This window comes from Aquarana catesbeiana, linkage group LG03, assembly GCF_042186555.1.
Source record: "Aquarana catesbeiana isolate 2022-GZ linkage group LG03, ASM4218655v1, whole genome shotgun sequence".
In the NCBI taxonomy this organism is placed as follows: domain Eukaryota; kingdom Metazoa; phylum Chordata; class Amphibia; order Anura; family Ranidae; genus Aquarana; species Aquarana catesbeiana.
In genome coordinates this window covers 660,590,201-660,603,708 of record NC_133326.1, presented here as the reverse complement: position 1 = coordinate 660,603,708, position 13,508 = coordinate 660,590,201, and the positions used below count along the sequence as shown (strand labels likewise).

The window sequence follows — 13,508 nt, the reverse complement described above, 5'->3', positions numbered from 1 at the left end:
CAGTTTTAAATTACAATCTTTCCTTTAGAAATGTCATTTTGCTGTGGTACTGTTCTAAACAGGGGAAAAATGCACCACTTTGCAGGTATACTATAGACCAGGGCTTGACAAATTTGCTTGGAATCTAGGAGCCAGCTAAAAAAGTTAGGAGCCAGGTTTTTTTTTAACGACCGACAAAGCTTTTTTTTCAATATGAAAGTTAACCAATCTTAAATTTACACAGAAAGACGACTAGAACCAAACATTATATATAGGCATTTAACTTGTGTCGGTAATGAATATATTCTGATGTGATACCAAGTGTTTAATGCAATGTCATTTTTTTTCACTTGGCTTTTTGTGGCCACGAATATGCCTTGTACTTTTGCAATTGAAGTACCAATGGTCAACAGCCTTTGCAGGATCAAAATCCTTCACTGATGGTCCACTCATGTTGGTCATCAACAAATCACCTAAACTTTCTTGCTGCATTAAAGATCTGAACTTATTTTTTACAAAGTTCATCAAGCTGAATCCTCTCTCACAACATGCGGTTGAGACAGGCAAAACAGACACTATAGACAACAAGTTTCCCAAAACTGGAAATCTGTCTGTGTTCGAGAGTGCCAAATCCAGAAGTTCACACAGTTTCTTTCCTTTTCCAAGAACTTTAAATTCATACCACTCATTGTGGATTGCATACATGCATTTATCATGCATTTCAGGCATTGAGAGTTGTTTCTGGAAATGCTGAGCCAATGCTGTAATGTGATCAACACCATAGTCCTGTAGTGCTGTTCCCGATGGCCAGGCAAAGGTATCAAACACTGCAGTGGAACGTTCAATATTCCTTTGAATGAGAAATCGCTCTTCTAGATATTTTACACCATACTGAATCAATTTGTCCTTTTCATTTTGGATCAAAGAAGTTGCAGTATTGCTGAGTCCATGCAACTGTACATCTTGATACTGTCCTTTGAGTGATGTTCCAGTTAGAAATCTCACCTCATACTGTTTTGGCACATCTTTGAGTGATTTTAAAGAAGAAATTGTGTTTTACATGCAACTCAATTGTGCTTAAGAAAATCTCTTCCCCTTGAAATAAAAGGGAGAGGTTCTTAATAATTTATAGATAGTCAAGCAGAAAATGGAGCATGTGAACAAATTTAAAATCAGTTAGTTTTTTCAACAAACCATGTGCAACTGCAGAAGCACTGTCTTTTTCTGCAGCAACACTTTCAAGGTGGACTGTCACACATTTCCAATCTTTGACAAGTGCAGAGAGAGCACTGACTTTGCTTGACACCCATCTTATGTTATGCAAGTACTGAAATTTCTGGATTTTTTCTGCTGGTAAAATTGGTACAGCTTCTTTAAAACAGAGTCAAGGTCATCAATGCATTTCCCTCTTTCACAGAGCTTAATACACTTAAATGTAATCTGTGTGCAACACAGTGAATGCCAATTAAATGGCTGAGATTTTGACGTACTTTCTGTACCAGTCCATTTTCAGCTCCAATCATTCTTGCAGCACCATCTGTACCAATTCCAATGAGCTGGTTTGAAAAAAGCCAGTCTAAAAGACCATGTGTCTTCAGCTCTTTAGTGATGGTTTCTAAGTACCCATCTGCAGTTGCCATTTCAAGAGGTAGGACTGATAGAAATACTTCTTTGATCCTATTGTTCTTGATGTATCTGACATACAATATTAATTCTTCTACTCCTCCTTTGTCAGTTGATCCATCTAGCATCAAACTAAAATATTTGGCCTCCTTTAGCTCGCAGATGAGTTCTTTCCGGATTACAGTTGCAATATGTGAGATGAATTCCCTGCATCTCTTGTCATTTGCATACTCCTCTCTCACAGCAACCCCTAGTTTCCCTGTCAGCTCTAACAAACCTTTAAAGTCTGTATATGGCTTGTTGTTTTTTGCAATATAATAGGCCACATTAAATAGAACTTTCATGTGGTTGAACATCCCTTGGTCCATTTTCTTAACGTATGCAGCCAATGGCGTAGCTTCTGGAGCCAACAGGGCGTGTTTGGCTTTTATACATTTGTCATGCTGGAGTGGAGTGACTTTCCGTGTTTTTTGAAGGTCTCCAGTTTAAATGGTCCTGAAAACCCTTTCACAATCTTGGATGTGTGGTCAGCAATGCCAGGGAAGGAGGCACAAATCTCACATATGGCTATGCCTGTATTATGGTCAAATTTAAGCCATGTGAGTTCCTTGCACCAATGTTGTTTAAACTTCCTTCTTCCTTCATTTTGAGGGTGACTTGTTGAAGGGGACTTCTGTGCTGGTCGTTCTTCTCTTGTGCCATTTGATTCTGCAGTAACATGTTGCACTGCACTTTCTGAACAAGAAGTCTTCGCAAAGAAATTTGTCATCCGCAGTTGCTTAGCATCTTCTGGTGTCACAGCTTTTGCGACACGTTTCATTTTTTCTGAATTCCCAAACAAAGATGTTTTTGTACACGTTATTACTTAATGTCATAGTCTCCAAAATTTACATTTTTAACATATATTTTTTCTTTAAAAGCAAAGCACCCCTTCTCTTATGTAGCCCGGATGTGTATCTTTAGATGCAAAACACAGGTTTACACACAGTTATGCCTCTTAGCTTTTGCCCATGAACCTTCTTATGATCCGTAAGAACTTTTAGCCACTTGTCCTCCAGAAGGTTTTACCCCCTTTATGACTAGGCCATTTTATGCTATTCGACACTGCGCTACTTTGACTGACAATAGCACCATGCAACACTGTACAGAAATGAAATTTATATAATTTCCCACAGACAGAGCTTTTTATATTTTGCACAATAAAGACCCCAAATGTTGAAAGCAAAAAAACAATATTTTTACTTTTTGCAATAAAACATATCCAATAAATGTTGGCCAAAATGCATTCTGCTACATGTCTTTGGTTAAAAAAAATCACAATAAGTGTATATTATTATTAGGTTTGTGTGAAAGTTAAGAAAAAAGAAGTAGATATGGCACCGTTCCAGGCCTGATGGATTCAGGTGTGTGCTGCTCCCTTAATGGGAGGAAGGTATTAGGTGGGGAAAAAAGGAAAGAGATGATATAGGTGGTGTCTATTGAATGAGTATCTTCAAGTCCTACACCGCCAAATGCACAGTGCACCTGTGCATATTATTGTGAAGCTGTGTATAAACTCCTAAATGTGCATGAGTGTCAAGCTGTATACCTGACTCAATAAAGTGCAATGTGTGGGACACCAACTTATTTCATAAATACTAAAATTAAAGTGCAATATTCCCAATCATTATATACATTAACCGTATAAACAATAACACAGTAAAATCAATAGTGTAAATTTAAAGTGCTGATGTGAATAAACAGGTGAACTTCTAATTGATATATGCAGTTGAGTTATAAGGTGCTATAGTGCCGGTGAAAAGATTCACCTGAATTCTAGTAGATTTTTCAATGAGTAAGCCCTCAGTGCGTGCCTTAATCCGTGCTCTCATAGTGACTGCCCTCACCAGATCCTTCACCCCCTCTTGGGGTCTCACACATCCACGGTATATGCCACTGTGTAGCACCGTGGGATAACTCCGTCCTTAATGTGGACTGGAAAGTCACTTCTCTACCACCTTGTTTCGAGGGGGGAAGACCTCTCATGATTGTTGATCTTGTTTTCAATTGTCAAACAATCTGTAGTCAGTCTAACTTGTGACCAGTTTTATGTCTTTACTTCCCGGCATATTTGGCCCCTTCACAGAAACATGGAGGTCATCGCTTTCTGCAGTCCTGGTGTCGAATCAGCAGTTTCTCCAATCCGGACACCTTTGAGCTGCATGCCACGTTCGCCAGCACGACAAGTGTTTGGGTTGCAGGCTCCTTCACTTCCTCGTCAGCTGACTGCATTCGATCACGTGAATGAACGTCACTCCGGCGACCCTGGCAGACTGCGACCAGGACTGCAGAAAGCGATGACCTCCATGTTTCTGTGAAGGGGCCAAATATGCCAGGAAGTAAAGACATAAAACTGGTCACAAGTTAGACTGACTGCAGATTGTTTCACAATTGAAAACAAGATCAACAATCATGAGAGGTCCTCCCCCCCCCGAAACAAGGTGGTAGAGAAGTGACTTTCCAGTCCACATTAACCACTTGACAACTGGACACTTAAACCCCCTTCCTAACCAGACCAATTTTCAGCTTTCGGTGCTCTCACATTTTGAATGACAATTACTCAGTCATGCAACACTGTACCCATATGAAATTTTTGTCCTTTTTTTCACACAAATAGAGCTCTCCTTTGGTGGTATTTAATCACCGTTGGGTTTTTTATTTTTTGCGCTATAAAAGAAAAAAGACTGAAAATTCGGTAAAAAAAAGAAATTTTCTTTGTTTCTGTTATAAAATTTAGCAAATTAGTAATTTTTCTTCGTAAATTTTGGCCACAATTTATACTGCTACATATCTTTGGTAAAAAGAAGTACAAATCGGTGTAAATTATTTGGTCTTTGTGAAAGTTATAGAGTCCAAAAGCTATGGTGCCAATATCTGAAAATTGATCACACCTGAATTACTGACGGCCTATCTATATTCTTGAGACCCTAACATGCCAGAAAAGTACAAATACCCCCCAAATGACCCCTTTTTGGAAAGAAGACATTCCAAGGTATTTAGTAAGAGGCATGGTGAGTTTTTTGAAGTTGTCATTTTTTCCCACAATTCTTTGCAAAATTAAGATTTTTTTTTCTTTTTTTTTTTCCACAAAAATGTCATATTAGCAGGTTATTTCTCACACACCGCATATGCATATCACAAATTACACCCCAAAACACATTCTGCTATTACTCCCAAGTATGACGATACCACATGTGTGAGACTTTTACACAGCGTGGCCACATTTTGAGACCCAACATTCAGAGAGCACCTCCAGGCGTTCTGGAGCACCCAGGCCAATTCTGACATTTCTCTCCTACATGTAAAAATCATCATTTATTTTTTCTTGTTAAAAAAAAAAAATCATCAATTTATTTGCTAGAAAATTACATAGAATCCCAAAACATTATATATGTTTTTTTTTAGCAAAGACCCTAGAGAATACAATGGCGGTTGTTGCAACTTTTATCTCGCACGGTAGTTGCGCAGCGATTTTTTGAACGCTTTTTTTTTGGGAAAAAAAACAGTTTTGTGCTTTAAAAAAAACAAAACAGTAAAGTTGGCCCAATATTTTTGCATAATGTGAAAGATGAAGTTTACACCGAGTAAATAGATACCTAACATGTCACCCTTCAAAATTGCACACGCTCGTGGAATGGCGCCAAACTTCGCTACTTAAAAATCCCCATAGGGGACGCTTTAAAATTTTTTACTGGTTACATGTTTTGAGTTACAGAGAAGGTCTAGGGCCAAAATTATTGCTCTCGCTCTAACGTTCGCACCGATACCTCACATGTGTGGTTTGAACACTGTTTTCATATGTGGGCGGGACTTAAGTGTACATTCGCTTCTGCATGCGAGCACACAGGGACAGGGGCGCTTTAAAAAATGTTTTTTTCTTTTTATTGTTCATTTTACTTTATTTTAGTTTGACACTTTTTTCCAAAAAAAAAAAAAAATGTTTGATTACTTTTATTTCTATTACAAGGAATGTAAACATCCCTTGTAATAGGAATATGGCATGACAGGCCCTCTTTACAGTGAGATATGGGGTCAATAAGACCCCACATCTCACCTCTAGGCTGGGAAGCCTGAAATAAAAAAAAACAAAAAAAAGATCCTGGCTTTGATCGTAGCGGTGAGTCCGGTAGAAGCACCGGAGGGCGGCGGGAAGGGGGGAGGTCCCCTCTCGCCTCCCATAAGAACGATCAAGCAGTGGAACAGCCGCTATGATCATTCCTATGGTGTAGGGAATCGCCGACTGAAAAAGCTGATATCTGAATGATGCCTATAGGTGCAGGCATCATTCAGATATCCCCGCACAAATTCAAGGACGTCATATGACGGCCGGCTGGCAGGAAGTGGTTCAAACACTTTTTTTTTTTAACTCAAAGTTGTCAATTTATACAATATTTCTAACACATAGCATGTACATACCAAAAATGACACCCCAAAATAGATTCTCTTACTCCTCCTGAGTACGGCGATATCACATGTGTGAGACTTCCACAGCCTGGCCACATACAGAGGCCGAGTATGGCTGAGCATGGCTGGGTATGGCTGCGCATGGCTGGGTATTGCAGAGTATGACTGGGTATTGCAGAGTATGACTGGGTATTGCAGAGTAGTGCAGGGTATTGCGGAGTATAGCGGAGTATTGCAGGGTGTTGCAGAGTATTGCGGGGTGTGGCAGAGTATTGCGGGGTGTGGCAGAGTATTGCGGGGTGTTGCGGAGTAGTGCAGAGTATTGCAGAGTGTTGCAGAGTATTGCGGGGTGTTGCAGGGTGTTGCGGAGTAGTGCAGAGTATTGCAGAGTATTGCAGGGTATTGCAGAGTATTGCGAGGTGTTGCGGAGTAGTGCAGAGTATTGCAGGGTGTTGCAGGGTGTTGCGGAGTATTGCAGAGTATTGCAGAGTATTGCAGAGTATTGCAGAGTATTGCAGGGTATTGCAGAGTATTGCGGGGTGTTGCGGAGTAGTGCAGAGTATTGCGGGGTGTTGCGGAGTAGTGCAGAGTATTGCGGGGTGTTGCAGAGTATTGCGGGGTGTTGCGGAGTAGTGCAGAGTATTGCAGAGTATTGTGGGGTGTTGCGGGGTATTGCAGAGTATTGTGGGGTATTGCAGAGTATTGTGGGGTATTGCAGGGTATTGCGGGGTATTGCAGAATATTGTGGGGTATTGCAGAGTATTGCAGGGTAGTGCTGGGTATTGTGGGGTATTGCAGAGTATTGTGGGGTATTGCAGGGTATTATAGTATGGAGGGATGGTTGAGCATGGCTGGTTGTGACTGTATTTGTCCCTGAGCAGCGTTGTGGGCACTACAGATGCAGCCCACAGCGCTGCTACCATCCGATCCCTCCCCCTCTCCTCCCCCTCTGTACTGATCAGTACACAGAGGGGAGGGAGGAACCGGCGTCATGACATGACGCCGGTTTGTTTACATCTGATCGCTCCGTCATTTGACGGAGCGATCACATGGTAAACGGCCGCGATCAGCTGCCGTTTACCGTGATCCGTGATGCCACGGATGTTCTCGGGTGCGCGGCACAGGGGGCGCACAAGAGCAGGATTCTGGGAGGACGTCCATGGACGCCCTCCCAGGATAAGCCGACCGTGCTGTAGCCATCTTTCAGCTATGGCCTGGTCGTCATGTGCTTAAGGACAGAGTTATCCTGCGGTGCTACACAGTGGCATATACTGTGGATGTGTGAGACCCCAAGAGGGGGTGAAGGATCTGGTGAGTGCAGTCTATGAGAGCACAGATTAAGGCACGCACTGAAAAATCCACCAGAATCCAGGCAAATCTTTTCACCGGCACTATAGCACCTTATAACTCAACTGCATATATCAATTAGAAGTTCACCTGTTTATTCACATCAGCACTTTAAATTTACACTATTGATTTTACTGTGTTATTGTTTATACGGTTAATGTATATAATGATTGGGAATATTGCACTTTAATTTTAGTATTTATGAAATAAGTTGGTGTCCCACACATTGCACTTTATTGAGTCAGGTATACAGCTTGACACTCATGCACATTTAGGAGTTTATACACAGCTTCACAATAATATGCACAGGTGCACTGTGCATTTGGTGGTGTAGGACTTGAAGACACTCATTCAGTAGACACCACCTATATCATCTCTTTCCTTTTTTCCCCACCTAATACCTTCCTCCCATTAAGGGAGCAGCACACACCTGAATCCATCAGGCCTGGAACGGCGCCATTTCTACTTCTTTTTTCTTTCCTTATTATTACACTCCACCTAGTGGAAGTAATTGGTAGTGGCAGCAGTTCCAATATATATTTTCTAATACCTTTAGCACGTATCCCATTGCGCGGGTGTTTCTCCCTTTTCTTTGTGTGAAAGTTAGTCTACATATTATGGTATATATACTGGAGCTTTTCTTTATTTTATTTTTTAATACTAGTAATGGCGGCGATCAGCAACTTAGAGTGGGACTGTGATAGTGCGCCATACAATCTCACACTGGGTCGGAACTAACTGCTACTGACATCTCAAGTGACACTAATACAGTGATCAGTGATAATAATATACACTGTCACTGTAATAATGACACTGGGTAGGAAGGGGTTAACACCAAGGGCAGTCAAAGGGTTAACTATGTTCCTAGTAGCATGTGTTTACTATGTGGTGCCTTAACTAAGGAATGTGACTGCTTTTATTTCCTGCCTTGCAGGGACACAAGACCGCCATATCCCTGCTAAGACCCCTTTCACACTGCCAGCATTTTTCAGGCGCTACAGCGCTAAAAATAGCGCCTGTATAGCGTCTGAAAAAAGCGGCTCTATTCACTCCAGTGTGAAAGCCCGAGGGCTTTCACACTGGAGCGGTGCGCTGGCAGGGCGTCAGAAAAAGTCCTGCCAGCAGCTTCTTTGGAGCAGTGAAGGAGCAGTGAACTCGCCCCTCCTCCACCGCTGCTCCCCATTGAAATCAATGGAGCAGCGCTGCGATACCGCCGGCAAAACGCTGCTCCGGCAGCGTTTTGCGGGTGTATTTAACCCCTTTTCGGCCGCTAGCGGGGGGGTTAAAACCTCCCCACTAGTGGCCGAGTAGCGCCGCTTTACCGCTGACGCCCCCCCATGGCTCGGTGTGAAAGGGCTCTAAGGGTCCAATCAGGTCCGCCTGAAAAACTGACAGGCGAACCTGATCAGACAGGCCATGTGAAAAGGGCCAAGCAGGGAGATGACAAATAATACATTCATTTTAATTAAGAAAAAAATAAACAGTTTTTACTTAAAATAAAAATAAAAGCTATTACAAGAAAAAAAAAAAGGCTATCCCCACACTCACCATTAGGCAAAAGGTGCCAGATGACGCCCGCAATCACTTCCTTCTCTTCCCCACTTTGGGAAGCAGATGTGCGGGCAGTAAAAACAGGCAGGGGAAGCTCCAATTAGCATTGCATTAGCATTGCTGGTTGTAATACCAACAGCCACCACAAGATGGCGCCAGATTCCAGAAGGATTGCAGAAGGCCGCAAAGCCGTGGCCTCAATTACCGGCCGGCGCGGCCCGACGCGATTGCACGGGGGGGTCGGGGTCCGCACGGAGACAGGATACCCAAGCTGTGCCGCCCCAGACGCCAGGTCACTAATTCTAGTCGCAAATGCGACCCGGCGCCCGGGGTTTGTCCAGCCCTGCTATAGACACCCCCCAGGCACGATATTTAAAGGAGTATTTCATTTTTATTGTTTCACTTTAAGCATTAAAAAATCACTGCTCCTGAAAAAACTGACGTTTTTAAAAAGAATTTTTGCATTGATACATGTCCCCTGGGGCAGGACCCGGGTCCCCAAACACTTTTTATGACAATAACTTGCATATAAGCCTTTAAAATTAGCACTTGATTTTTTGTGTTAGTGTCCCATAGACTTTAACGGTGATCCGGCGGCTTTCGAATTTGCCGTGAACACAGCATATTGTTCGCTGTTCGGCGAACACCCGATGTTCGAGTCGAACGTAATGTTCCACCATTCTCCCTATGCGGCTGTCGGCTTGTAGTTCTCAATGAACTACCACGGTGCTGTGGAGTTCTGTGCTAGTTCATTCATTCTTCCTGTCAGTGAGTATCTGCTTTCCCATACAATGTACGAGCAAACATACACTGACAGGTCTGTAGGAGTCCTGCATGGTACTAGCGATCTGCTGATCGCTGGTACCATGCTTTACAGGCTCCCAAAAAAATTTGTAAATGCACATTTTTTTAACTGCAAAAAAATGTGCATTTATATTTTTTGTTAAAAGGTGAACTTATCTTTTAACACAGTGCTCTGTGCTAATAATTCCTCTATCACTTTTACAACATTTCAATCCCCATGCCAAGTGCTGCAATAAAATAAAACAAACCAAAACAAAAAAGCCCTTCTCGTATAGTATTTTAAAATCCCACACAATTATTTTATTAACAATTTGCTCACAATATACAAATCATGACTGTCAGCATATCACATTTTTACACCACTCCTGAACTGAAGTGTTGTGTGCACTGCCCGGCTTATACCAATTGCTGCAGATGACTTCTCATTCAATTGGAGTTGGAAAATTTAACTTTATAAGTCCAAACTATATAAAATAGTCAATATAAAATATGTATTGAGTTTTTTAAAACCATGCCATAGACCAATAGACCAATCCTTAACATGTTTCAAATGTGATCTGGGCTCTTTTTCAGAAGTGGACCTAAAACTTCTGAAGAAGAGTACAGATCATGCTAGTATGCTGACAAACCCCCTTTAAGTTCCGAAAAGGATATCAAGTTGTATTTGGTCAGTGCAGTAAAGAATTTTTTTTTAATTGGGGGAATTGGAGTGAGAGCTGTGGTAGGGTTGTATTTTTTTTAGTGGTCAATGTGTATCACCTTGGGAGAGGGTTACAATCTAGAAATCCTCCAGGGAAATCATAAACTACAGATCTCTTTTATTACTGTGTGAATATTCCATGTTAGTTATTTTGTTTCCCTTTGTCAGTTGGTTACTGTATTATTTTGGTCCTTGTAGTTTGTGTTTTACCTATTTATTGCATTGGGGGTATACAGTCATCACTTGTAAACCTGATGAATGGTGAAGACATCTAAAATTGTTTTTGATCATACTTGCCTATGTGTCTATGTTATGTTGTCTGCACTGCAGCAAAAAATAAACTTAATAACATTGTAATAATGTTGTTAGTGCTTTCAGTTAGACTCAACTTACATTCTCTGTAGTTGCTAAAAATGTTCTTAGCCTGAAAAATGAAAAAAAATACAGCAACCATATCTAAGGATAGGCAAGCTGCAATATATTACATTTCGTTCTTGGGTTTAATTTACCTTAAAGTGTTAGGTTTATTTGATGGACCAAGTTAAGTATGGTCAGTGGCGTCTCCAGCTTTCAAATTTAGGGGGGGCACATGGGGGGACAGGGACAAAAGTAGGGGGGCAACTATAAAATGCATATATATATATATATATATATATATATATATATATATATATATCCTGGGGCCCTTTACTACGACCCCACAAAGGGCCCTTTCACATGTTCTGCAGTAAGCTCCCTTCCTACTGTATTGGGGTCCCCCAGGGTGGCAGAAAACAAGAGATATATGTCACCAGCATATCAAGAAAATATAAGGATCCAAAGCAGTGGGAGAACTATCAGGGTTGCAAAGGTTGTCTTGCCTCCGGGCCCTGGTGTTCTGCCACTGTGGGGTTCCCCAGCCTTCTCTTGCTGTCCTGCCCCTGCTATTGACAGCGCTGGTCTGGCATCTCTTGGAATTTACAGGCTGGTTCTCCTGTCCTAAGGACGGGAGAAATCAGTCTGTTTTTTCAGTAACTGAAAGTCCTGGTGGAGTCCTTCCTGCAACTCGCTCTTCTCCCTGCCAATGAGGATGCAGGTGAAGGAGCAGATCAGGCGGCCATGGTTGTGTGAACGCTCGCATTATGCAGTGTCAGCGAGCAGAGGGAGGGGGGAGGAATCACCCGCAGGAGCTGACTGGGGACTCTCTCCCTCTTATGCCCCGTACACACGGTCGGACTTTGTTCGGACATTCCGACAACAAAATCCTAGGATTTTTTCCGACGGATGTTCGCTCAAACTTGTCTTGCATACACACGGTCACACAAAGTTGTCGGAAAATTCGATCATTCTGAACGCGGTGACGTAAAACACGTACGTCGGGACTATAAACGGGGCAGTAGCCAATAGCTTTCATCTCTTTATTTATTCTGAGCATGCGTGGCACTTTGTGCGTCGAATTTGTCTACACACTATCGGAAATTCCGACAAAGGATTTTGTTGTCGGAAAATTTTTTAGCCTGCTCTCAAACTTTGTGTCGGAAAATCCGATGGAAAATGTGTGATGGAGCCAACACACGGTCGGAATTTCCGACAACAAGGTCCTATCACACATTTTCCATCGGAAAATCCGACCGTGTGTACGGGGCATTAGACATTGATTTTTTGTAAAAAAAAAAAAAAAAAAAAATTTTTTTTTGGGGGGGCACATGGTGGGGCACAGCATAATGTTGGGGGGGTCAGGGCCCCCTCTGGCCCCCCCCTAGGGTCGCCATTGAGTATGGTTAGGGGGAAGTAACGTGTCAAGGCTTCATTTAAAATTGAGGTTACATTTTGGAGCTGGGGTTATTCAATTTTGGGTTAAATGATGTATAATGATGCTGTAGATTAATGTCAATTTAACTTATTTTTGAGGTGCAAAAAACGACCAGCCTCTGACCTTCAGTTCTAAAACTCAGCATAATTTTTAATACATTGGAAAATACTCCGTTTTGGTCTAGAATTCCAGAATGTTATTCCCAAGTTGATATTCGTCTGTATTCAGTATTTATTCTATAACCATTTATTTTCATATTCCTATGCAGTTATCCATCTGTAATTACAGAATTTCCAAAACAGATCCTAATCAGCAAATTATGACTGATGAGATATCCTTCAGCAAATCTCAGTAATCAGAAAATTACCTAAGGAGAGAAGACTTTTTAAAGTTCAACATTTGACAAGTGCTCCTCAAAGAAGACATATCTTTGCCACCAGAAGAAGATTCACGCCGGCAAAATATGTTTAATTGTACAGAATGTGGTAAGCATTTTTCAAAAAAGGCAAATTTTGTTATACATATGAGGAAACACACAGGAGAAAAGCCATTTCAATGCTCAGAATGTGACAAGTGCTTCCATACAAAGGGAAGCCTTACTAGACACCAGAGGGTTCACACAGGAGAGAAGCCATATAGTTGTTCAGAATGTAATGAGAGCTTTTTACAACCAGCGCATCTTTCTTACCACCAGAGGAAGATTCACCCACAAGAAAATACATTTAAATGCACAGAATGTGACATGTGTTTCTATATGAAGTCGCATCTTTTTTCTCACCAAAGGACTCACACGGGAGAGAAGCCATTCCGATGTTCAGAATGTGACAAATGTTTTGCCAAAACATCTACTCTTAAGCAACACCAAAGGATTCACACTGGAGAAAAGCCATTTATGTGTTCAGAATGTGACCAATGCTTTAGACAAATTACTCATCTTATGCAACATCAGAGGATTCACACCGGGGAGAAGCCATTTAAATGTTCAGAATGTGACAAATGTTTTGTGCAAATTGCTCATCTTAATTTACACCAAAAAGTTCACACAGGAGAGAAGCCATATAGGTGTTCAGAATGTGACAAGTGCTTTGCAGAAATGAGGTCTCTTGCTATACACCAGAGGGTTCACACGGGGGAAAAATCATTTAAATGTTTGGAATGTGGCAAGTGTTTTCAACAAAGGACAAATCTTACTCGACACCAGAGGGTTCACACAGGAGAAAAACCATATAGATGTTTGGAATGTGATGAGTGTTTTACAAGAAAGGAAAG

At 41.6% G+C, this 13,508-nt stretch overlaps 1 protein-coding gene across 1 annotated transcript in view; it reads left to right on the top strand.

The window, feature by feature from the left end:
• LOC141133415 (uncharacterized) overlaps positions 1-13,508 on the top strand; it is a 126,578-nt gene that overhangs the window by 30,313 nt on the left and 82,757 nt on the right. The window contains exon 2 of the mRNA XM_073622787.1: positions 12,508-13,405. Within this exon, the coding sequence (XP_073478888.1) occupies positions 12,703-13,405 (703 nt within the window). The 5' untranslated portion in view covers positions 12,508-12,702. The remainder of the gene's footprint in view (positions 1-12,507; positions 13,406-13,508) is intronic.